Source organism: Leptinotarsa decemlineata, unplaced genomic scaffold (genome assembly GCF_025532065.1).
Source record: "Leptinotarsa decemlineata unplaced genomic scaffold, Ldec_3_MD MMD2_tig00026307_RagTag_RagTag, whole genome shotgun sequence".
NCBI lineage: Eukaryota > Metazoa > Arthropoda > Insecta > Coleoptera > Chrysomelidae > Leptinotarsa > Leptinotarsa decemlineata.
This window is the reverse complement of record NW_027412681.1, coordinates 4,123,414-4,150,325: the sequence shown is the minus strand read 5'-3', so window position 1 is coordinate 4,150,325 and position 26,912 is coordinate 4,123,414. Positions and strand designations below refer to the sequence as shown.

Genomic DNA, 26,912 nt, shown 5'->3' with positions numbered 1-26,912 from the left:
TTACAAAATTATAGACATGTACTACTCGCTAATAACCACTAGGTTGATGCGACTTTGCTTAAATAAAAAAAAAAAAACTATGACATATTTAAATCTGTTTGTGAACTGGATTCCTAAGTCTATGAACTGGATTCCTAATCGAAGTTCTCTCTAAGCTATGGATATGAACTACATCCTATTGTAGATAATATCTTGAATTAGTTGAACAATCCAACGTCACCTTCTCTTCGACTATCACTCTCTCTTTCCATCAGTTTTCCTTTCTTCCAACGATTTGTATCATGTATTTCCATTGTCAGTATGAGTGTTTGTTTTATTTTGCAACAATAATACCTCATATTATATGTATGTGTTTATGTATGTACATGTGTATGTACATGTGTATGTACATGCGTATGTACATGTGTCTAAGTTGTTTATATGTTTATACTACAACTCTAGCTCTGCTTAGGTAGCTCAGCCTTCAAAATTATTTATTTATCATTCATTCATTATCAAAATATGTAATTACCTAAATGAGAGGGGTGCACCAAAGCAAGTTTATATACAGATCTCTGTGGATCATTAACAGTCATTTTGTAATGGAAAATATGCCTTCACACTAATACTTTCCCACAATTGAGTTTGTGAACATTTTCTATTTTGTGATCGTATGCCAATTATAATTGCCATACGAGCGGCAATAATTATTGTTTGTTATAAGGATGATTCATTAAGAAATGTTTCCAAGGACCGAATTTACGAGGGAGCCGATGATTCAATAGTTGGGCTGTTATATGACCCTAACCCGAATAGCTAATTTTATTGTCATAACATCCCAATATCAAGTTTTATATCTACGAAAGTCATAAATGAGATTGAGAATCGTTTATTGAAAAATAAACCGGCGCCACATATGTAGTAAAATCTTGATTTGAGACATCATTTGAGGCAGTTAAGAGACGAAAAGGCAATATTGGAAAGTTCAGGGTATATATATATGAGGGAAAATATCGTTCATACCTGATAGCTAGTTTGATAGGTTGCAGTAAATAATTAGAATACGATTTGGATTTTTTTCCAGAGAGAAATATTCAATGAAAATGTATGTTTTAAATCGAATAATATCAAATCACTGCATTATCTTCAAGACATAATATATTGTATAAAATTCGTTGAAACGTAAGTAGGCAAGAAATTCAAAATTAAATCTTTTTAATCTTCATTTCCTCTCGTTAGAACGATTATGGCGACCGTAAAATTTGCAAAACGCGCGGTACGTTGCCCGAAAGACGTTGCCGTTGAAAGACCCTATATATACGCCTTTCAATGTTAACAAGATTCCTATGGCTGGGATTGAATGAAATTAGCGAATAAGTGTTTGTTTGAAGGTGGTTGAAGCACATCAACAACGTTGATGGAGAAGGAAGTTCACAAAGAATTGCCATTCTTAGACGTATTGGTGAAGAGGACCGACACTAAATGGGAAACATCTGTATATCGAAAACCCACTCACACAGGACAGTATCTGAACTAGGAATCCAACCACCATCAATCGACTAAGAGAGGAATCATCAAGACTCTACTGGACTGTGCTTTTGGGCTCTGTAATACAAAGGAAGGTCTCGAAAAGGAACTAGGCATCATCAAAAATGACATTCAACGGAATGGTTACTCCAGAGTTAAGGATGGAACAGGCTTCAGCTAGAAGACAGCAAGAGCTCCACCAGGAAGAGGAGCCGCCACAACCAGTACTTGTACTTCCCTACATCAGAGGATCATCGGAAAGGATAAGAAGGATTGGGTCCAAGTATAACATCAGAACCTGCTTCAAATCTGGAAACACCATCCGTAGCAGCCTTACGAAAACCAGGCAACCAAACGCGGACTGCGATTCCAAGAATTGCATTTACCGCATATTCTGTGAATGCGGAGAATCATACATCGGTGAAACTAAGAGGCCATTGAAAGTTCGCATTGCCGAGCACAAGAAACACACACAGCAGGAGAAACCAGCAAGTCCGGAATAGCAGAGCATGTTTGGCCTCATCAACATAACATCAAGTGGGCTCATGCTGAAATCATCTACAAGGAGGAACACTGGTTCAAGAGAAAATTCAAAGAAGCCACATATATGTTGTCCAAACACCGTATTTAGCCAAGCTAGCGTAGAGATACGTAACATATGGAAACCTCTAATCAAGCGGAACACGATCAACTCCCGCCAAACGGTCAGCTTCCGCTAAAACCGATGGAGCGGCGAAAGGAAGAGGGGATAGGTGAAAACGCTCGAATGACCTATAAATAGTCAGATCTCGGAGGAATAAGTCCAGGCCTAATCAGCTGAAAGGGTATGGGAGCTGGGCTCCAACCTGAATGAATTCAAGACGCTTGGTCGAAACGTCGTGTAGTAACTTAGTTTGGATTATTTTAATTTGAATTTTTTCATTTCTTGTTGATATTTTTTAATTTTCATCTCGAGTTGCCTGATTTTTATTTCATTTAAGTTTCAGGTTTTTTGCTTGGTATAATTTTTATTTCCCAGCTAATCTTTTAAATTTTTTACAGGTTTTTTCAGGGATTTCAAATAAATTTATATCATATTAGACAATGGAAGTCCGAACTAATGAAAAGCGAATAAATGTATTCACCTACTGTCATTGATGACATGAGTGAATTTAATTCATAGTATCTCTATAGTATCCCTGAATACCTAAATGATTCCCATATAATCTGTTTATAAGGTTTTGATAAGGCTTTTCTGTTCCTATAATGTTTAATTTAATATGTTGCTATTTCTGTGTATATTTTTGAAAATTGATTTGTATAGGTACCTAGTATTCATTTTGTAATTATATATTTCCTGTTTTTTACATTTGACACCATATTATGACATGCCATATGTACTATCAGTAACTGAGATGATTAATAAATATTCTATTCTATCAAACGAAGTTTTTCGTTTCCATTAAAAAAAAAGTGGATACTTAGGACCTTTTTGGCGACAAGTGACGTAACAGTACTGATTTCCTCATTGAAAGTGATTGACATGATATCTTTTTATGTAAATTGTGTCTTGATATCTTCACGCATTCAAAAGTTGAAAAGGAGAGACTGTGTATTATTATTTCCTCAAGATGATTTTATCTTCAACAACATAAATATATATTGAATATTACTGGAGTTTTTTCCCAACACCAAATCGTTATTTTTAAAACCTCGACACGTGTTTCGATCACCAAGTGATCATCTTCAAAGAGGAAGATCAAAACTAAGGATTAGTTCGAGCTAATCCTATTTATGCTATAAAGGTAACTCATACAGGTAGTCCATTCAGACATACCAACCTAAATTAATTTTACAATTTTGCCTTATCTATTATTTTACAATATATGTTTATATAAAACAATTTTCAGCTATATAAAAATTAATTTCACAATATTGCCTATCCAAATTTATTTTTTCCAATGTGTCCTTATGTAGTAATCAGTAAACCCAACAACATTATTTTATTTTATTTTAACAAGCTATATAGTATGTTCTTTGGTATAGGTCCGTCATCGTTATTCATAATATTATTGTGTTTACTTATTTCTACACTCTCATAGGCATCTAGTTGTCTTTTGTTAACTTGTCTAACTAATCTCAATGAACTGAAGTCTATGGAATGGTTTTGTTGCAAAATATGATGGGCAACTGCTGATTTTTCAGGTCTTCCATATTTTAAGTGTGCTATGTGTTCCTTGTATCTTACTTTAATAGATCTTTTTGTCTGTCCATAATATTTTGCATCGCAGTCCTTACATTCAATTTCGTAAATTCCAGACTTTTCCGAATTCTCGACTTTGTCTTTTGGACTTCCCAAAAGGCTCTGTAGTGTATGACTTGTTTTAAAAACCACCTTCATACCTAATTCCTTGAAAATCTTTCCAAAGTTCCTCGTCTTATGGTGGTATGGAACTGAGATGTATTTATCCTGGTTTTTGTCCTTTCTGAAGGTCGAGATTTCGTTCATTCTTAACCTAAACTCCTTTTTCTTTATTATGTTGTGCTTATGCTGTTGGGAAAAAACTCCAGTAATATTCATTACTACACCAAAGGTTCCAAACAGTGCATCATAAGTTCAACAACATAGTTCCAATCGATATGTCAATTCCTAACGAGCAAAAGCGAAATTTGAAAAGTCCCTTCGTATATGTCCCTCATCGAACATGGCATGCAAATCCACCAAGATTCGAAGAGAATTCAATTATCGATTGTGACAGGGAGTCGCAGCAATCCGTCTCTGGCAGTTCACCGGAAGACCTATAATGGTTTCTGAAATAAAATCGATTCCAATTCCAGGACTGATTTATCTGAATGAATCTTACAATGGACAAAGCAATATTCTGAAGTCAATTACTTTTCAATTAGTGCTGCCTGAGCTTCCGAGTTAGATTAAATAATTTAGTGGGATATGGGAAAGTTATTTAACAGTATTATAGAGGAACAGGGGCTCCATGGGATCAACCGACCACCAGAGGCCCAATTCTTGACATCATGTGGGTATATATTTTGTCAAGAAAGTATTGGGAATCGATAATTCAAAAACCCCGCGTAAAGGGATTGTCAAAAATATGTTTGTTGCTAGGTTGGCACAAGTGGTCCATATACTCACGCGGAGTTTAAGCGCCATCTGTCATTAAGTACTCAATTTGTTAATTAACCTCAAATGTGTATTGCGATTTTAACAATGGATAAAAATATTGAACAGAGAATTTCTTTCAAATTCTACATTGGGAATAGAATTTCGTGTGCTGAAGCGCTGAAAATATTGCATAAGACTCTGATCGTTCATTCAACTGAATTCAACATCGCTAAAATGAAAAAAATGGTGACTGAAAATCGTCGTTTTAACCATTATTTCGGTTGCTCGAAAAAAGCTCACAGACATCATGGAAAATGTGGGGTATTTTCAAAAAGAAAAGTATAGCATCAGTATAGCATTCTGGTAATAAACAATACCTGTTAAGTATAGTTTTTTCATTGTTTTTGCACATTTGATTTGTTTATCATATAACTCATTAACAAATTCATTTTAATTCCAGGTTTATTTCCTTCACAGATATCAGTGTTATATTTTTAAAATTTATTTTTCTCATTTTTCTACCCCACTGCTGAAGGAAATAGTCTCTTCATTCTGAAAACTGCGATTCATTATGTTCATAATGATAGCGTTCATTGTCCAACAGTTTCCCATTTATAGAGCAGGAATTAACAATTCAATTATACAAATTAGTGTACTATTTCATTCAGATACAAAAGGAAATAAGTTTCATATAAAATACAAACATATTTTGGAATTATTTTCTTTCTTCCTTCCATTGGAAAATTCTCAAATTTATTTTCTGTATCAAGATGGAGTGGTAGAAAGCCAAAAACTTTCTTTCCCAAAAATTAATCTTCCCTAAAAATATAACCCTTTCAATTTGTTTTCAATCTACATGGAATTGCTCCTGAACAAAAGAGCATACTCTAATTTTATGACTAAATGAAACCTCTAAAAATTGTAATTATTGTGTGTCTAACAAGTCTATGTTCATTTCACGAATCTGTTTTAGAAAAATTTTTTAAAATCTGTTTTTTCGTAAATCAGCTGTCACACCCCTACGAACGACAACTCTCAGAAGTTGAAACCTGTGCGAGCTAAGGATTAACGAGGTGTTACCTTTTAACGTGTGATTCCTAACACGAATCCTTTTTATGCATTTTTTTAAATAAGTACCAAGCATTGCGAAACTGTAGTCAATATAACTTTTCAAATTACATACTTCGGTATAGCATGGAATCGTTTTTCTTAATTTCAAGACGTCAATTGTAGTGTCATTTGAAAAAAACAAGTGTTCAATTTCTCAAGGAGTTCACTCTTTTGAGAGCAGTTTTATAATCACTCTGCCTCGAATTTCAGTCGAACCGTGCCAATGGGTCCATTAACTGCCGTTTATCATCTTCGTAGGGCTTCTAGGAGCAATTAAATTAGACTCCAGACATATTCTCGGCTTCACTTTGATATCAAATGATTCGTCTAATTAAACATGAATAGATGGAAGGTACATGTACAGCATCGTCTTTGGATTAATTTACTATTTATAGAAAAATCAATTGATATCTGATTTCAATTTCCAACTGACAAAATCATCGAGGATGGCATCTCTCGATTAAGCAGATTCCAGCAACACTCCAATAGTTTCCAGTTTATTTCCTTGACGCGACTTCACTTCCAGGCAACTCACCAATACATTGAAAATGAAATTTTTCAAAATGATTTATTGGCTCTTTCTCTGGAAGTCATTCTTGATATTGAAAACATGATAACAAAGTTCAATTTTTAACAGACACTATAAAATTTTTCAAACATGTTAGAAATCACACGTTTTAAGGTAAGACCTCGTTAGTACTTAGCTCGCACAAGTTTCGACTTTTGAGAGTTGTCGTTCATAGAGTGGCAACAAGGGTGTTTAACAAAAAATATTTTAACATATATCCAACAATCGAGAGATACATCTCTGAAAGGCGGATTGGCTGTCTTTGTTCATCTTTCACTGCCTGGACCACTGTGAATGCTGTTTCTGGTGAGTGCATTGGCTTGGGATGTTGGGGGTTGAGCAAACCGGCCATCGAATGCCTGCTTCCACATAGCCACAGAATCATTTGTGGTTCTGTTATTCCCTAACTGAATGGCATTCCAACGATGGCTCAATCCTAAGGTGTGTATATCCGTGCCGAAAGGCTGAATGACACTGAGCCTATCAGCTATCTCTACGGAACCTTCGAGATACCGGACGCTCTCTTGTCGTAGCATCGCCTTCTTACGGTAATGCGGGGCTCTGCCGTGATTGACCTTTTTCCTAACTACTCGTGGGACTTTTATGGACAGAATAAATTCAAGAATCCTTTCTGACGCTGAGTCTACAGAGGAGATGGATGTTGAGCTTATGACTCCAACTGACCTCCCTGTAAATTTAGATCAGGAGCGAGTCTACAGAGGAGATGGATGTTGAGCTTACGACTCCAAGTAACCTCCCTATAAATTCAAATCAGGAGCGAGAGCTTCTCAACTCACCAACTCCTGATCCAATAACTGAACCTAACCGACTGAGTTGTCTACTCAAGAGCGGGGTACCTTATGAAACCGCCTTGCACCAAATTCTTGAGCGGCGTACGCAGAATCTGTCTCAAGTGGAGGAACAAACCCCCCATGAGCAGGTTAGCAAACGTTTGCGCTCAATTGATGATTCACCAAAACAAGAGGCGAAAAAAGCCCTGCACGGTTGAATCTAAGGCATTGTCAGGTGTAGCTGACGTGCAAAAACCCTTATATGGAAAGGTTGTCGCATGTATCAAGGTGGGAATCTTGCACCTTGACTATCCGACTACCTCATTAACGATGAAACAGCAGAGCATATACTTTGTGCCTGCCCTGCTGGGGACCGAATCAGGTTTTTAGAGTTCGGCAGAGCCGTTCTCCTACCATCTGACCTGAAAGACCACTCACCATACAAACTCATCGGCTTCGTTAAGAAGCTTGGTTTATTTGGTCGAGTGTCAATAGGTGTGAGCCACAATAAACCCTTGCGGTTTGCAGTGGTGGGTCGAATAGACCCACTTACTGTGGACCTAACCTAATCTACGTCTTTGAAAATTTCAGGAAGAGTGAACAGCCTCAAAACTGGGGGTATTATGAGAAATTTATGAGTTATATTACATTTGCAATACGATTTGAAGAAGGGCATCCTTGAAACATAATTTTGAAAATCGTTCACCTTGAGAAAAATTAATTGAATTGAGGAAACTCAGAAGCAAAAATGAAATGATTCCGGAAAATCTCAGTTATTGAATAATTATTTTATTAATATTCCAAGGAAAGGAAGGATTTGGCTTTCTACTTCCCCATCTCAATGGGAAGAATATTTCAGTGGAGGTCTTGTCTTCATATGAAATGAGCTCCGCCCTTTTCTCCTCTTCATAAGACCATTAAGTATACAATTCATGTGAGAAATGAAGACGGTTATCATCATCATTGAAGTTTTAGTGGATTTCAGGTTTTGGAAACGGATAAACATTGTTTTCCAAACCCCGACCGCGAAAGAAAGCTAAGTATCAATATTAAATTTTTTTCAATTGATTTTTTCAACTTGTAGGCAAAATTTATCAATACTACAAGTTATTTTTATAATTCAACCACGCTCTTTGAATATCTCCGATACTCACTTCATCCTTCTCTGTTTTCATTCATCACTCTAAACTCTAAACCATCGATGAGAGCCGACAAACAACCGCCATAAATATCAACAATTCGCAATCATTTCCAATATCTCACGTTAGTGTCGAGGCTAAGAAAAAAGCCTACCACGCCGACCATTTGGGTTCAAATCTCATACCGATCGCTTTCTTTAATTTAATTTCTTCCAGCTGCCGATGACCACTGGGACCACGTGACTGGTACGTGACGTGTGAGCTCAGGGGTGAAGCCCTAAGAAGGCCTGAGGGGGTGAGACGGAGTCCAAAGAGGGACCACGGCTTTTAATTCTTCCGATACTCATTCCATCCTCCTCTACATCGATTACGTCACACGTTTTTCTCTCACACTTATTAAAGTCTCTCACTGAAACATTTACCTTGAGTTGGGTGCTCTACAAGGATCCGATCGGATGTCATGAAAATTGCAAAAAATTCAGCGTCATAAGAAAATACATGGGATTTTGGGCTCGTACCCGCTTTGTTCATCTACTGATTTGAATTTCTCGCTGTGCGTGATTGGTTGACTCAATGACAGCAAAAGTGGAGGAGTAGGGGGCGTTAGAAGCGGGCTTCGAAGGTTTTGGGCCTAATTCACATAGAATGGATGTCTGGCAGAGACGAGGCACGGACCTTTGTCCCTTCCATTCTGTGTGAAGTGGGCCTGAGGTCATTAAATGGCCAGAATGGAAATGCAACAGGAGACAACAGCTCATAGATCGAAAGGGACTAATTGATGCATGATCACGAGATATGTCGTCACTCAATTATTTCCTAAGGAACTATTCGAAATGCATTTCACTCGAATAATCTAGAATCTAGAACATTCAGTGAACATATATTTGAGGGCGAAAGTTCAAGCATTTGCTAATTTTCCTCAAAATGTAGACAACTGTATCCTAAATCCCAACCGTGTTCCCACCTCTGACACCATTCCTCATCCACTAAATTCCGATGAATTGGACGGATGCAACTGACATTTGTTGAATTCGTTGTGACTTGTAATTACGGCTCGTTCGAGGACAAACAAAACAAATAGCAAATTCGATCTCGGATCCAATATATGTGGAATAATCTCTGTCGATTGGATGCTGTGAAGCGACTCGACATTGTTTCACTATCGAGGGATTGCGATTGCTCGTCTGTTCATTCGATTGAGTCGTTCTCCAATTTATCCGGATTTACTATATTGGCTAGTTTTCATCAGGATGAGCATGACAACCAGGAATTTCAATTGGGTTTTGAAATTTTTGGTGTAGTGATGTGACATGGAAATTATTACGAGGAAAGTATAGTGGTTGTCTACAATCTGAGAGGGTTTACTGTGATTCACATCAAAAAAATTTAGCCCATCAGTTTGTTCGCTGAGTGATCTTTTAGGTTTCTTCATAAACCAGGGATGAAACGATTCAGGTTCGCCCCTATAATCTTTTTATCCCTCCTGATATCAATGTGGAATTTTGGTGGTTCGAAAAGCATCACAATTTGATTGTTTGGATAAAAAATCTGTCTGTCTGTAGAGTAGGGAGGCCACTTAGGCCACATGTGACCCATTGTACATCCTCCCGAGGAGTTGTCCTCCTAGATTATCGTCCATCCTGTCCTTTCTAGGAAGGTGGACAGGTCACTTGGAGACATCTCCTTTATATCGGCAGGTGTAGGCCAAGACTCGCCGAACACATAATCTCTTATTGACGATAACTCCGGGCACTCGCATAAGACATGCCTGATAGTCCCATCTTCATGTTCACACATCCTGCATAGAGGTGTGTCCACTAGTCCGATATTGTGGAGGTGTTTCCTTAGTTGACAGTGGCCAGTCCGAAATCCTACTGATGAACGTAGATTTTTCCTGGTCATCGCCAGATATTTCTTCGGCGCCAGCTTTCCAGGGTCGCCCAAGGTGATCGTGGCAAGATTGCATCCTTTGATTTCATTCGATCTCTTTAGGGATTGAGCATGGGTGTGACGTTTGGCTAGTTCCGCAAATGTCGAAGTCATCAGGTCGTTGGTGCCATTGAGTCCTAAAATTCTTAGTCCAGCCGTTTTCTTTGCTAAAGAGTCGGCAATGCGATTTTCTGCACTCCTGTCATGCCCTTTAACGCACCTCAGGATAATGTTATTATCTACCGGGGCTTTGGCTAAATCTTGGCGACACTCTACTACTAGCCCTGAGGTTACACGTTGTCTGTTCAAGGCTAATAGGGCTTGTCTGTTATCAGTGCATATTGTTATGTTTTTGCCAGGAATTTCTTTACTGATTATTTCATTTGTGGCGATTGAGATGCCAGTCAGTTCTGTTTGGACCACGTTGGTATTTTTTCCCATTCCCACTTAATCCTTAGGCTCAGTGATCTGAAGTACACACCACATCCTTAGCCTTCTTTGGTTTTTGAGCCGTCTATAAAACTATCAAGAATGGTATACCGCAGATATCGATATCGGTTCTGGGACCATTGCTATTCTCGATATATTTCAATGACTTCAGTCATTTTATGTCACCAAGTAAATGTGTTCTTTTCGCAGATGACACAACTCTAATAATGTATCAGAAAAACATAAATGAATTACCATCAATTACTGATGATACTCTGAGACAGGCGTCTCTGTCGTTCACAACAAATCAGTTGAAATTAAATGAAAGCAAGACCCAGAAGATCTTGTTTACGACCTCAAATACTGAAACCACTGAAAATGGCGATGATACTGCCAAACTTCTAGGACTCACACATTGATGAACTGAGTAAGAAGCTGTGTAAGAGTATATTTGCTTTTCGACAGCTAAATAGAGTATTGTCTCTTGACGCCCTGAGAAGTTCATATTTTGCTTTGTTCCACTCACATATAAATTATGGCATATTTTTGTGGGGCAATTTCTCTCACTCCATTAAACTCTTCAGACTTCAGGAAAAAGTAGTGAGAATATTGATGAATGCCAATTATAGAGATCACTGTAAGCCGCTTTTCAAAAAAAATGGGTATACTACCACTACCATCGGTATTCATATATAGTCAATTACTTGAAATCCATAAAAATAAATCAATATATTTGCAGCATCAGGATATTCATCATCATGCTACAAGAAATGCAGATCTGTTCATATAGCCTCGATACAAACTCACAAGGTCTAATAAAAATTCATTGAATATCAATCACTACAATTATCTTCCTATTTTGTTCAAAGTGCTCAAACAAAGCTCCTTCAAAATCAGAGTCAGAACTGTTCTCCTGGAAAACTATTTTTATAGTACTCTGGATTGTTTACTTCAATTAAGCCGATTTAGATTTGATTTTATTTCATCTGATATGTGAAGCTCATGTTTATACATAATGTTCGTTTTTTGACACTTCAAATATTTTAGACTGATTATTGTAATGTTCAAAATTATCTTTCATTTTATTCACAATTTATGATTCAATATTTTTAACTTGTGACTAGTTTTTTTTTATTTTTCTATGTATACTTTAACTGACTTGCAACAAACATTCAAGTGTAAAGTTGTCAAATAAATATATCTATCTATTTATCTATGCGTATTGCATTTGTAGCATCTGACTTTGTGTTCTGTTTTATTTGTATTTTGTAGGGTTTACACACAAACAGGGGTTCAATTGCATCACTGGTTGCCTGCAGCAGAGGTTGCGCAGTAGGCCCAGCCTTAATTGATCCATCAAAAGTACTTTTTGTAGCATTTTCAGTGTCACAGGAAAATATACCAACTTTGGAATTTTCAACGAAACACGAGCAGTTCATTTTACATAAGAATTTCCTATTTTGGTGAACATATGTTCGCTCTGAAGTTTTTCTTGTGAAAAAATAACCTCTGGGAGGCGACCACTGAAAGACGTTTGCTACCATTATCTGAAATACTTTTGCTCTGCTTCCATGATCTTGTGTAGAAATAAAATCAGTACTGCTTTTCCAACTACAACTTTTCCTGGCAGATATTTCCATTTTATGATATCACTATTTTTTTTCGTAGTACCATAATGGCTCATCAATCAGAAAGATTTCTGTTCCACCAAAATTTCAATATAATGAACACCCACTTATACAAAATCATGAAAATCGCAATTTCAGCCGAAATTACAGCTCACCCATTCATCTATCTGTGATTGAAACAATTAGGGTTAACGATGTCATATTTATTGGTACCCAAAATTATCCTGGTGTATGATGTCAAAAACAACGAAACAATCACATAAATTAGCAAAATAAAGAGTCGATGAACGGTACACTTGATTTTTCATATGACCCCAAAAATAGAAATCGAGCAGTGTTAAATATGGTAATCTCGCGGGCCACCTCATTGGTCCATTTGTTCCCACCCATCTGCCAGGAAAAACTCCATTGAGATATTGTAACATACATCTGATATTATGAAGACGTGCCTCATCTAAATGAAAAAACATTCAGTTCTCTAATTAATCTTCGATTTGTGCATTTGAGAGCATATACACTTGTGTCAAACCCTGAATTAGTTTTTGAATCATCCTTGAGCCAATAGCTTTCTATTTTTAGTATTTTATCCTCACGAAGGATCCAGACCTCACTTATCAGGATTGCGAGTGTACAAGACAGGGCTAAGTTCACTATTGGAAGTTTCTAGTTGGAGATCATTCTTATAGAATGATGCAATCAGCAGTCTACATAAACCTATTTTGCGCATTTGACAATGAGCACAATTCTGTATATTGTCCATCTAGCCTTTCTTTCCAGAGAGATATGGAGAGGAGACAGATCCAGAAGGATTTCTATGCCTGACAGTGTGAAGGATGGCACAGAAGATAACCAAACAAGCTACAGATGGCTCAAAAACCAAAGAAGGCTCAGGATGTGGAGTGTACTCCAGATCACTAAGCCTAAGGATTAAGTGGGGAATGGGAAGAAATACCAGCGTGGTCCAAACAGAACTGGCTGGTATCTCAATCGCCACAAAAGAAATAACCAAGAAAAGAATTTCTGGCAAAAACATTACAATCTGCACTGATAGCAGACAAGCACTATTAGCCTTGAACAGACACCGTGTTACTTCAGGGCTAGCACTAGAGTGCCACGAAGATTTAGCCAAAGCCTCGATAGATAATAACATTATCCTGAGGTGGGTTAAAGGGCACAACAGGAGTAAAGGTAATCGCATTGCCGACTCTTTAGCCAAGGAAGCGGCTGGACTAAGAATTTTAGGACCAAGTGGCACCCACGGCCTGATGACTTCGACAATTGCGGAACTAGTCAAAAGTTACACCCATGCTCAATCTCTAAAGAGATGGGATGAAATCAAAGGATGTAATCTTGCCAGGATCACCTTGGGCGACCCTGGGAAGCTGGCGCCGAAGAAATATCTGGCGATGACCAGGAAAAATCTACGCCTTACAGTAGGATTTCTGACTGGCCACTGTCAGCTAAGGAAACACCTACATAATATGGGGCTAGTGGACACACCTCTATGCAGGATGTGTGAACAGGAAGATGAGACTGTCAGGCATGTCCTGTGCGAGTGCCCGGAGTTATCGTCAATAAGAGAGTGTGTGTTCGGCGAGTCTTGGCCTACACCTGCCGATATAAAGGAGATGTCTCCCAGCGACCTGTCCACCTTCCTGGAAAGGACAGGATGGACGACGACCTAGGAGGACAACTCCTCGGGAGGATGTACAATGGGTCACATGTGGCCTAAGTGCGTGGGCTTACACTCACCCTCCCTACTCTACAGATACAGACAGAGAACCAAACAAGCTTGTCTACAGTGACCACTGTACGTGGTCATTGCATTACCAAACATCACATTCATCCAAATGATTTCGTTAACCTTAGGCCCCAAAATTTCACAAAAATCTTTCGATATTATCATAAAGATAATCTGACTTTGTGAAAAATCTTCTCCAAGTGGAAGTTGCAGGTAAGGATCTGATCGGGATAATATTTGGATATATCTCATTCGCTGCAAATGGAACAAGTTTACCATCGAGAACAAGTGAAGTTGAATCATTGAGTTTCTTCCAGTTGGTGAAGAGAACTACTACAGTTTTGCTGAGTTTCGCTGACTTCCGCTCCTCTGAGACCATCTACAAACATTTTCCAATGTTCTTTGGATGATATCACAGGCTACTCTTTGCAACGTGATACTTGCAAAGAAGACAAGATGGTATGCATAAGCGTACGGAATTACTTCTTTTATGTTTACATCAGAAATTACTACAAAATGTTGCCCTGTGGTCAACCCTAAGTCATCTGCGATTTGACTTGGAATTCATTATAAAAGAAGCACAGTAGAGTTAGTTTTATATTAACTGAAAATATAACTACTCACCTCAAATTCTAGTTTATAAAGTACTGGAAATTTCTTCCTCTGCTCGCAGATTTTCAAAAAATGTTTCATTTCAATGGGACTGTCTGTGACTGTTGCAACAACAGATCCATTTTCATCTGAAACAAAATAAAATGTTTCTGATTTTTTTCGAGTCACCACGATTTATTGTTTTCTGGAAACTTGACTGAAATAAAGATTATTTTGTAGAAAAGTTGGGTCAATCGTATTTCTGGCGAACAGAGTTTTTGACAAAACATGCATCGTGAGTATGTTTCGGACATTTTCGACCTCAGACACTCGTACTTCCAAAAATTGAGACTTGACACTGCAATGTTTTTCGTACTACCCTTAACCACCCCATCAGGGTTAAACGGGCCTCCAAATCAACCACTCCCTCGCTGATGTCGCTTCAAATATCCAACCCAACCAGCATTTTTCACGGAATTACATGCCCTGTTATGAAATATTGGACTAGACAAACGCGGTTAATGGGGGTGTACATTATTAGTGAGGGTGCATTTTGCGCGGTAATTAGGACGAACTGCAAACTGGAACACCTGCAATTAGTCCAATTTCCGGGTAGTTTATGCCGGAACTAGCTAAACGATTCATATTACCAGGGCTGATTTCATCTGGCGTTATAATTATGATAAACATGGGGGGCTATCTCAGGGAAACATTCTCTTAACGAACATCCCTTGTGCATCCATTACCGGATAATTTTCCTTCGATGCTGGAAAAATCCCAAACTGTTTGCCTCGTCTAACAGGGAAGAGATTAGATATAGTAATGATACTGATAATAATAATAACAATAATACCACCAGAGCAAGACGATATTTTCAGCACTTGGCGAGACGAATATCGCCGGAAAGAGGAGGAAAAACGGATAAAATATCGAGATTTTCTCTTTGAACTCCGCAGACTCTATCCAGACCACTCTGTCGAAATGGGTATTCTGATTATTGGAGTCCTTGGTGAAAGGATGCCCTCTCTACTCTCGAATCTTAAAATCATACCGGCAGAAATCTTAGCCGGACAGATGCAGAGGGCTGTCATTCTTGGCTCACTGCGCTTGCTCAGGGCACATGATTCTCGGAACCAATGATCACTTACCCCACGGTGTGAGGAGTGGTCGTTGTTTGATAATGCTGGCACGCCCTCCCGAATGTATCGGGGCTTCGGGAGATACGAACTGACCAGCGCATACTTCGATGAAAAACATTTCAATAAGAGATTGAAATGAGCGAGAAGATTTTTTGCAGAACTCAAGATTTTCCGCGATACTTTTCGCTCGCCTCACTAGTGACTTTTTGACTCAAAGTCACTAGTGGATGCGAGATGCGTGTTGTGTTACCAATTTTACCTCCTCCATCTTGTGTACCCGTCGTTCAATCTTCCAAACCGCAAGGCCGGAATTTCGTCCTTCCGATTTGGAAAGCGATTGAACGGCGTTGTACACGGCGGTGTACAACGGTGTACATCAGTGTACTATGGTGTATAACGGTGTCAGCCTCTACTATTAGAACATCATGAATTTTCGCATCCAAAAGAGCCAGTTTTTGTGGCGTTCCGATTGCCTCCATTGGCGGCATGATATGAGTCCAGCCGCGTCAACGGGTGCTACAAGTGTCACTTCCACCACTTCTTCACCAGACTAGGGAAGGGCTATATAGCCCTTCAGGCAAAGATAAAATACGTAATCCTTAAAGTTTTGGGCTGCAAAGGCGGCATGTTCCGGAGGTGTTTCGCAGCACATAGCATGACTTCTCGCCATGTACCCTCTGCGCTCGGGCTCACCACTCTCATAGCAATACATAAGGCGTCTGTTGTCATTACTAGAGTTGTTGGTTGGTAGGTCATCGTTATGGCCTCATCACCTTACCTCTTATTTCAAGAACCTTCATGCGTTGTGGATAATCCGTCAACCGTACATCAGGTGGATTCTTTCTAGAAGTGCAGTTTTCAGCAGAGAGCCTGGACTCAAGGAACTGCACAACCCATAGATGACGTTCGAAGAGCCCTTATGGGTTCAAAAAAATTTGCTGCTCCAGGCTCGAATGGTTTGAACACCTATTGGTGGAGAAAACTACCGAGCACCCACCGCCATATGGCCAGAGTTTTCAACTCATGGTTGGACCGAGAGCAGCCGATTCTGGATTGGTTTGTCGACGAGCAGACTGTTCTTACCCCTAAAAAAGGGGATTCATCAATTCCTATAACATGCTTGGATTCGTGTTGTAAGTTGTTTGAGAGCATCTCATACATACGAATACTCACCGCAGTGTACCGAGTATTCGAACGGATATATGAGTAGAGGAGTTGCTGCAAGTAAAGAGAATCTTCTCATCGATAGATGTGTAACGCAGGACTCGATACAGTATGAGACAGTATGGCCTGGAACGATTACCACAAGGCATTTGATACAACATCGCATGAGCGCTTCTTGCATTTGCTCAAATACCTTGTGGTACCCCATAAAATAGTGAGATGCCTTGAACAATTGATATCACTCTGGCGGATTCGCTTCACCATAACATCTGGTCAGGCTAGAGTCCAAACAGGGTGGGTCACTTTCAGAAGAGGTGTATCTCAGTCCTCTTCTCTTCTCCATTTCACTATTGTCATTATCCGTTGCGCTCAGAAACACTCGAAGGTATATCTGTGGCATTCCTGGAAATCAGAGGCACAAGGTCACCCATTTGTTTTTAAAGGATGATATTATACTCTATGCCTCTGGAGAGCATCTCCATCAATTCTGGCAACGGTCTGTCTCAAAAAAGGACGATGGGGAGATGACGGAGAGGATGTGCAGCCTGTAGATGGACGTATCGTGCACCATCTGGATGCCGTAGAGACTAGACTCTTCAAGGCGGTCAGTTCCAAAGCCAAGCTTTGGAGAGCCACATTTATCGTTGATATCCGAGGATTGAGTTTCCTGTCGAACTCATCGGAAAAGTTTTCATAAGGGTATATGTCATCATCCTCGTTTACTCAGGCTTTTTCTTCCAGGACAGTTGAAACCAGCAATGCATTTCGGATTCAGTCTAACACCACTGATGAGATCTATGGCGGGTCGAAACAGCGGTGTCTGGTATTTCATCATGAATGCGTTGTGTTAATGGGGTCTTCGTAAGGGGGTATGGCATCACTTATTTGTTTAATGTGTCGATTAACCCACTGTTAGAAACCCCGAACCTATCTTTTATCATTCAATGGGAAATGAAGTTTAATCACAATCGAATAAAAATAGAATTAGTATGGGCGTGTTCAAAGCTGAAATTCGACCAATCCCAAAGTCCTTGACCTCAACGTGATAGGTTTTATAACTACGCTTGACACGAGATTAAAAAATCGCGATTTTCAGCCCGTCCGTGCAATCTCTCGTGGTAAATGAAAAAATTCTCGTGAAAACCTCCAAGGGTACAGTAATGGCGATGGATATATGCAAATCAAGGTGTAACGTGAGGCAATTTTCTCGGTTCGCCATGCGATATTGCATTCGCGATGATATCGTTTTCATGCCCAGGTCGATACTCTTTCAGCTTGGCGATAAGGAGAAAAAGGGCGAGAAAAACGTGGAGCAGGAAAAATATAGAACGACATTTCCATATATGCGATAAGAGGTTTGAATTATCAACTGTGCAAAAAGGAAGGGAACTCACAGGCTTGCGATGTGCGGGGGACGAGGAGGATGTTTTAAACAGATGATGGAGGCGGTGACGTTTTTCAAGAGTGGAATTTGAAATCAAATTATCACAAATGAGTTACAAATGAATGATGGATTAGAGCTGTCTACACGGAGAATATTGGTTGAATTCAATTGTTTATTTACCATAAATCTATTTATGGCGAAAACATTTTTCTTCAGTTGCAATCAAAAGGAAGATTTGTTTGAAATAAAAACTTTATTTTAGTGAGGCTAATCATCTGTAAATTTCACTGTCGATTACCATATGATTATTTGGACACAATAGTAATTTACATTTCATTAGATAGTTCGGACTTCCATTGTCTAGTACCTATGACAGTATGTCTAGTTTAGTAGGTCAGTATCTGAACTAGGAATCCAACCATCAATCGACTAAGAGAGGAGTCATCAAAACTCTACGTGACCGTGCTTTCGGGCTCTGTATTACAAAGGAAGGTCTCGAAAAGGGACTATGCATCATCAAAAATTAACTTCAACGAAATGGCCAAAGTGATGGTGGAACAGGCTTTAGCTAGAAGACAGCAAGAGCTCCACAAAGATGAAAAGCCGCCACAACCAATACTTGTACTTCCTTACATCAAAGGATTATCGGAAAGGATAAGAAGGATTGGGTCCAAGTATAACATCAGAAATTGTTTCATATCTGGGAACACTATTCGTAGCAGTTTCACGAAAAATAGGCTACCAATCGAGGACTGCGATTCCAAGAATTGCATTTACCGGATACCCTGCGAGTGTGAAGAACAACTCCCGCCAAACGGTCAGCTCCCGCTAAAACCGATGAAGCGGAGAGAGGAAATCCAACCACCATCAATCAACTAAAAGAGGAATCATCAATACTCTATTAGGCCGTGCTTTCGGACTCTGTGACACGAAGGAAGGTCTCGAGAAGGAACTAGACATCATCAAAAATGATCTTCAACGAAATAGCTACTCCAAAGCGATGGTAGAAAAGACCTTGGCTAAAAGACAGCAGAAGCCTCGCAAGGAGAAGAAGCCGTCACAACCAATGCTTGCACTTTCCTACATCAGAGGATTATCGGAGAGGATAAGAAGAATTGGTTCCAAGTACAACCTGAACCTGCTTCAGATTGCTGTAACACTATCCGTAGCAGCCTCACGAAAACCAGGCCACCAAACGCGGACTGCGATTCCAAGAATTGCATTTACCGGATATCCTGTGAGTGCGGAAAATCCGATATTGGTGAAACTAAGAGGCCATTGAATGTTCGCATTGCCGAGCACAAGAAACACACACAGAGAAAGGAAACCAGCAAATCAGGAATAACAAACCATGTTTGGACCCATCAACACAACATCGAGTGTTCCCAAGCTGAGATTTTGCACAGAGAACAACATTGGTTTAGGAGGAAATTCAAGGAAGTCGCTTACATGTTGTCCAACAACGTATTCAGCCAAGCCAACGTAGAAATACGCAACATATGGAAACCCATCATCCAGCGAAAAATGGCCAACTCCCGACAAACGGTCATCTCCCACGGAACCAGTGAAGCGGAAAATGGAAAGCGGGGATAAGTGAAAGTACTCGAACGACCTATAAATAGTAATCTCTCGGAGGAATCAGTCCAGTCATCACCCGAAAACGATTGTAGATACTAACAATCGAAACGTCGTGAACTAACTTTTTATTTTCTTTTTTCATTTCTTTATTTTCATTTATTTTTGTTCAATTGTTCTATTTTACTTGTATTTTATTTCATTATTATTTCATTTCAGGTTCATTTTGCTTAATGAAATTGTTATTTTCAGCTATTCATTTTTAATTCTTCTTTTTTTAGTTGTTTCAGGGATTTCAAATCATTTTATATACTATCATACAAAGGAAGTGCGAACTAATGAAATTCATCATGAAACGTTGTCAATCACCTTCAGACAAATGTTTTTTTGAATAAACGTACGGCATGTTCACTTGTCATCAGCAAAAGAAAAACCTACTTGGTTGGTATGGTGAACTGGTAAGGGAAATATTTCTATACATTGGTCCTTAAAAGCAATTACAGTCACCATAATTAAATGCACTTCTGAAATTTATATTTTCGACAAATATATCCAGATGTAAACGTATTTTGTTCCAAAAAGAAAGCCGTCGATGAGAAATGTGATGTTTGTCATTGAAGAAAATTGATTTGCCATTATTGGAAAATATTCGTTTACAAGAAATGAATAAGATACTTATTGGATTTTGTTCATTTGGTACGAATAGTCTCTATCAAAAAATATTTGGCTGTCCTCTATTGCAATTAAATGTTTACTTGAGAAACCTAAATGGTTATCAGCCGGAAATGATTTTTTTCTCCGTGTCAAGTTAGAATAATATATTTTTCTGGACACCTATGTGGTTTTGAAGTCATATATTCGTTTAATAACTTCAAACTGTTCATTTTGTTCAGGTCAACAATGGTAGAAATGCGTTTCTTTGTAGCTTTTCTCTTTGAACTTTTACTACCGAACTTTCACCAACCGAAGTGTCGGGATATAATAAACTGATATTCACAACGTACACGTACATCTGAAATTACAAAATATTTTATTTCCTTAGATGAGAATATTTTCATAAACAATATTTTCAGGAAAATAACCGAATAGAAAACAAGCCTGGAAAACTTTCTATACCGCGCTCATTTCAAACTTCGCACTACTTTTCGTGAAGCCGAATAACACTTGTTTTCATAAAATAATTGAAAATGTTGGGATGTATAAAGTTTAAATGAACCAACTTTTTCAATTCGCTCATCTCCATATTTCAGCAGACCCGTTACCCTGATTGCAGAGTTCTCTATTTATAAACCAGCTCATTCGTTAATTCGGTGAATTTTCATCTCAGTTTGAGAATAATTTTAGTCAGCTTATCTTCTCATTAAAAATTCTAGGGGTTCGTTAATCACGGAAAATCCATATTCGTATTTGGGATGATCTATCGCAGGGGTCTCCAAACTTTGAAGCCTTCGGACCATAATGATTTTTTCAGTTTGTTCCAAGGGCCAATTTCTGCCCTTAACTATATTTCTAGGCTAGGATAGTCGCAAAGTGCGTGACCTAAGCAAACTTACGCTTTTTTTGCATTTCAATTAGTATTGTGTATTGTTACACTTAACGGCATCTAGTGGCGAGTAGTGGTACCATGTACTATCTTTTTCAGCTACCCGCTAGGTGGCATTAGGCGTAATTGAATATTTGGAATTACCGCATTGGTTCGAGAAAGTTCTGGTTCTAGCTAGTGTATTTCGATCACCTCGAGATGGCAGTAATAATTTCATATAAAAAGGCTAGCGGCGCAACTGCGAGTTAGTCTGCGTAGGAAAGGCGAAGGAAGCGAAACTGTCTATGTGAAATGAAGTAACACCCGTCAATAAAATTATTTTAATTTGACTTATTGTTTTTATGTGTGATTTGTTAGTATGGAAAAGAAGCGAAAAATCGACAGTGAATACAGAACGTTCCAAGAAAAATGGAACTTTCAGTATTTTGTGATTGAGTCCAGTAATAAGGCGCTATGTTTAATTTGCAATGAAACCATAGCTGTGCTCAAAGACTATAACATTAAACGACACTAAGAATCGAAACATCTTCAAAGTTACTCCAAGTATACAGGAAGTTTGCGGAAGGAACAATTTGAAGCTTTGAAACGCGGACTCAAATCGCAGCAATCTTTGTTTATCAAAGCGAATACTGAACAAGAGTCTGCAACTCGCGCCAGCTTTCGTGTGGCTCTTGAAATCGGAAAACGTGGCAAACCATTCACCGATGGAGAAATGATAAAAGAATGCTTGATTGCAGTAGCCGAAGAAATATGCCCCGAAAAGGTAAATTTATTTAAAAGTGTCAGTTTGTCAGCAAACACCGTGGCTCGGAGGGTGCAAGACATCGCAGAAAATATATCATCTCAACTGTCTGAGAAAAATGGACATCATGAGTGGTTTTCTCTAGCATTGGATGAGTAGATAAAAGCTATGAAGTGTATGAAGAACTTCTTGATATTGATAGTATTCACGGCACGACAACTGGGGCAGATATTTTTAAGGGAGTTGAAAATGCCATTAATAAAAAGAACCTTCGATGGAGAAATTTGAAATCTATAGCAACTGATGGAGGCAAAAATATGTATGGTAAAAATGAAGGAGTGGTTGCACTTGTGTCAAAGGCTTTAGAAAATGATGGTGGTTCAAAACCATTAGTCTTACATTGTATCATTCATCAACAGTCCTTGTGCGGAAAATGTTTGGATATGTCTGAAGTTCTAAAACCAGTCATATTAGTTGTTAACTTCATTAGATCCACTGGGCTGAATCACCGACAATTCCGCGAGTTTATTCAACAGATTGGAGAAAATGATTTACCATATCATACTGCCGTACGCCGTCTGGATTGCGGAAAAGTTAAGCGCTTTTTTGAACTTCGAGCGGAGATCGAAATTTTTTTAAATGAGAAGCAGCGCCCTTTTGCCGATTTAGAAAATAGTGAATGGATATGGAAGTTAGCCTTCTATGTCGATTTGACTAATCATATGAACGAACTGAATTTGAGATTGCAAGGAGAAAATCAGCTTCTCCCTGATTTATACACCAATATCAAATCCTTCAGGCAGAAAATAATACTATTTCAATCGCAATTACGTAAAAAATGTTTAACAGATTTTGAAACATGTGAAATATTCAGCTACACCACAGAGAGTGAATTTCCCGTCAATTTTGCAATCGAAACTTTGAGTGCTTTGAAGATAAATTTTGATACTCGTTTCACAGATTTTGATGTCATTGCGAATGAAATTAAGCTTTTTCAAAATCCTTTTGATTCTGACATTGAAACCCTGGCTCCGGAAGTCCAAATGGAAATTATTGATTTACGGTGCAGTGATATGCTTAAGAACAAATATCAAAATTCATCTTTGTTGGAATTTTATAAGAGTCTTCCACTGGAACAGTTATTTTATAATTTGCATAAATTTGCTCGTGGGTTGTTTTCTGTTTTTGGTACTACTCACTTGTGTGAGAAAACGTTTTTCAAGATGAAGTACACAAAGAATGTTCACAGATCTCAATTAACCGATGAGCATCTTAAATCTCTTTTGATAATTGGTACAAGTAAAATTGATCCACAACTACAAAGTGTCGGTGGAAAATCACAATTACATAAATCTCATTAGTGGTTTTGTTTTACTGTGATTCATTTCAATTATTTGTTAGTTAGTAATATGCCTTAACTTAGATACTTAAGTTAAGTTTTCTTTGTCATCATTTCTGTCGTCAAGTTTTACCTTGCAAGTAAATAAAACCGAGTAATTATCATTCTGTGTTTTCTTCTTCAACTTATCACAGCAATAGTAACAACAATTAGGTAATCATAGGCTGTCGCGGGCCAGATTGATGACAGTAAATCATTTGGCCCGCGGGCCGTAGTTTGGAGACCCCTGATCTATCGGAAGTCAAGTTCGATGGTTATTACTGTAGAAATAAATGATTTGTCTTTCTACTTCTTCATCTTTATTTCGGGTCTCTCATCAGCCGCTTCATATCTTTAAATTTAAATAAAACAAAGTGAGATATCATCAAAATTTTTCATTCGTTTGAAAGACGTATTGATGCCATTATGTGTGAAATATAACATAGTTCAAATGCCCGCTACGGCTTCTCTGGGTTGAGCGCATCCGAAACTTCCAATTTTCCATGATTTTTATGCAAAAATCAGTCTGAATTTGACAGATGGTATGTGTTATGTTGGCTTTAAGGACCGCTGTAGTTTGTGGCTTATTCGCATACACCTGCAACTTAAGAAAACCCCACAAGAAAGGGTCAAACGGGATCAAATGAAAGGAAGGGACAAAACTTGTTAGCATCAATAGCGGCGTGCCTCAGGGCTCGGTTCTTGACCCTACTTTGTGGAATATATTATACGATGGTCTATTTTCGATAAAAATGCCCGAAGGAGTCAAATTGATCCGCTTTGCTGATGATGTGGCGATGATCATTGCAGAAAAAGAGAAGAACTTTTAATAAACACTGCCAACAGAGCACTTTTGCTGGTGGTAGACTGGATGGAAAGTAGACTCCTCAGTTTAGCTCCAGAAAAAACCGAAGCAGTATTGCTCACTAAAAGGAGAAAGCTGGGACCAATAACTTCTGATCTACAAGGCACAGAGATAGTTCTGAACAAAGCTGTTGAGTATCTTGGGGTATGATCTTAAGGCAGAAAGAACAGTTTTTGCGCTGGCCACTCTGATGCCTAATGTTGGGGGTCCTAGGTCCTCCAAGAGAAAGCTTTTGTCTGGAGTAGTACACTCCCAGATTTTGTACGTTACACCATCATGGCACACAGTAACGCAAAACAAAAAATTATTCCAAAAACTCACTGGCCTACAAAAGAAATTAACAGTTAGAATATGTAGTGCATATAGGACACTATATCTGCAGAAGCAGCATGTGTGCTGTGTGCTGGAATTCCACCAATAGAGCTCTAAGTCATCGAGAGAAAAGAGAAATATGAAGGTATTTCCAAAGGAATCGCTAGAGAAAATTTGATGAATAACTGGCAACGAAAATGGCATAGCCAGATGGACACACCGATCAATACCTGCAATAGAGAGTTGGTTGAATCGAACCTACGGAGACTGTCGAGGCACGGTTGTTTCCGTAGGTACCTATGCAACCTTAGAAGAGTAGAATCTCCAGATTGTCTTTGCTGCAATGCAAACGACGACGTAGAACACACCCTTTTTGTCTTCATGAGACGGGAAAATGTGAAACTTCTTTATGCACGTGAAACAAACACCATATTCAATGCCGAAAATATGATGGAAAGTATCATATGTGGCGAAGAGACTTAGAACAAAACCTATAGGACGATAATAAAAATCATCAAAACTGAGGAAAGAGAGAGCAGGTGCCAAGAAACTCGAGTAATAAGCTCAAGAAAACTAGAGATCAGTCGGAGCACAAATCGATAACCAAAAGTGATAGTTAGCTGCCAAAAGTTCGTGATGATAACTGTGATATTTTCTTTAAATGTATATGTAAACGTCCTATAGTTCTTAAATTTACTTTTAGTGTTTCACACAAACACTGCCTAGGGCAAACGTATCGAAGTGATGCAAGAGCAGTTACCGGTACGTATTGCTGAGTAACAGGGGAGAGGTTTTAGTCAGTAGGAATATGGCACAGAGTCTATGAAGGTGTTCTCCATATTCACGTGAGATGATCATGCCCTCAAATTGCTCATGCAGAATATCCAATGTAGCACGTGCTGGGTGGCATGTAGCGCCGTCCTGTTGAAACCACATCTCGTTGGCGTCCAGATCTTCCAATTCAAGACAAACGAAGTTGGTAAACATCGACCTATAGTGCTCGCTGTTGACAGAGATGGCCTGGCCAACGTTGTCCTCAAAGGAAAATGGACCGATGACACCGCCAGCCCAAAAACCACACGAGACTGACTTTTTTGGGATGCATTGGACGCTGTTGGATCTCATGTGGATTGGTATCATCCCAAATTTGACAATTTTGTTTGTTCACGGACCCATCTATCCAGAACTGGGCCTTGTCGCTGAAGATGATTTTTCGATAAAAATTACGGCCAGTTGCCAACTGCTTGAGAGCCCATTCAGCGAACACACGTCGTTGTATATGGTCGTTTATCTCCAGCCGCAGGATCAGTTGAATTTTGTAAGAGTACAGGCCCAAGTGACGACGCAAATTCGCCATGTTGTGGTTTGCGAAAGACAGAGTTCTTGTGAGCGACGCGAAATCGACTGCTTCGAATTCTCCTGCACACTCTCACAAACAGCGGCAATTTTTTCGGCAGATCTTGCGTTCCGTCTGAGTACGGGTGTTGGTCAATCGTTTACTGAACCAGTGGTCTAAAATAAGTCCAGTTATCACCTGAAGACACTCGTGAATACTAACAATTGAAACGGCGTGAAGTAGCTTGGTTTGGGTTAATAGTTTAATTTTTTTGATTTTCGGGTAGTTGCTTGTATTTTATTTCCATGTAATTTCAGTTTTTTTTGCTTAATATGATTGTTATTTTTCAGCCATTTTTTTTTTAATTTTTTACAGATTCTTTCAGGTATTTCAAATCAATTTATATCATATTAGACAATGGAAATCCGAACTAATGCCATACGTGAACGTCCAAATGAATGTATTCCATTTGTAGTGTTTTGAACCGTGTTCTTGTTGACATATACAATATCATTATGAAATGAAAGACCGATAAACTAGATCATTATTGATTATAAAATAGCCTTTGAAAAATAAACATCATTGTAGAACACCTTCCAGCGTTCTGTTGACTATGGTGAAGTCAAATATTTGTACCGATAGTCTTGTACAATTGATATAATTATTTATTGGTTATCAAAACTTGAATTAATCCCTATAAACATAATGAAACATTTCACCCCCCTAAAAACCCATTGATGCAACACTGTACTGTGGGATAACTACAATTCGCCTTCCAACTATCAAACATTCAATTCCTCCAAGAACGTTTCTCAGATCGCTACGTGATCTAGATACGAATCTCTTGATGTTGCATTTTTGTGCCAGCACTTTTGTCCCTCATTTTATTCAGAGCTCCGAAACAACTTACAAATGCATGAAAAACGGGGAAATACATCCATA

The 26,912-nt window shown here is 38.6% G+C and overlaps 1 protein-coding gene across 8 annotated transcripts in view; it reads right to left on the bottom strand.

The window, feature by feature from the left end:
- Ptp36E (Protein tyrosine phosphatase 36E) overlaps nucleotides 1-26,912 on the bottom strand; it is a 131,731-nt gene that overhangs the window by 46,917 nt on the left and 57,902 nt on the right. For all 8 annotated transcript variants that reach the window (XM_074181075.1, XM_074181071.1, XM_074181073.1 and 5 more), the window contains one exon: nucleotides 14,566-14,681. In XM_074181075.1, coding sequence (XP_074037176.1) covers nucleotides 14,566-14,681 — 116 coding nt within the window. The remainder of the gene's footprint in view (nucleotides 1-14,565; nucleotides 14,682-26,912) is intronic.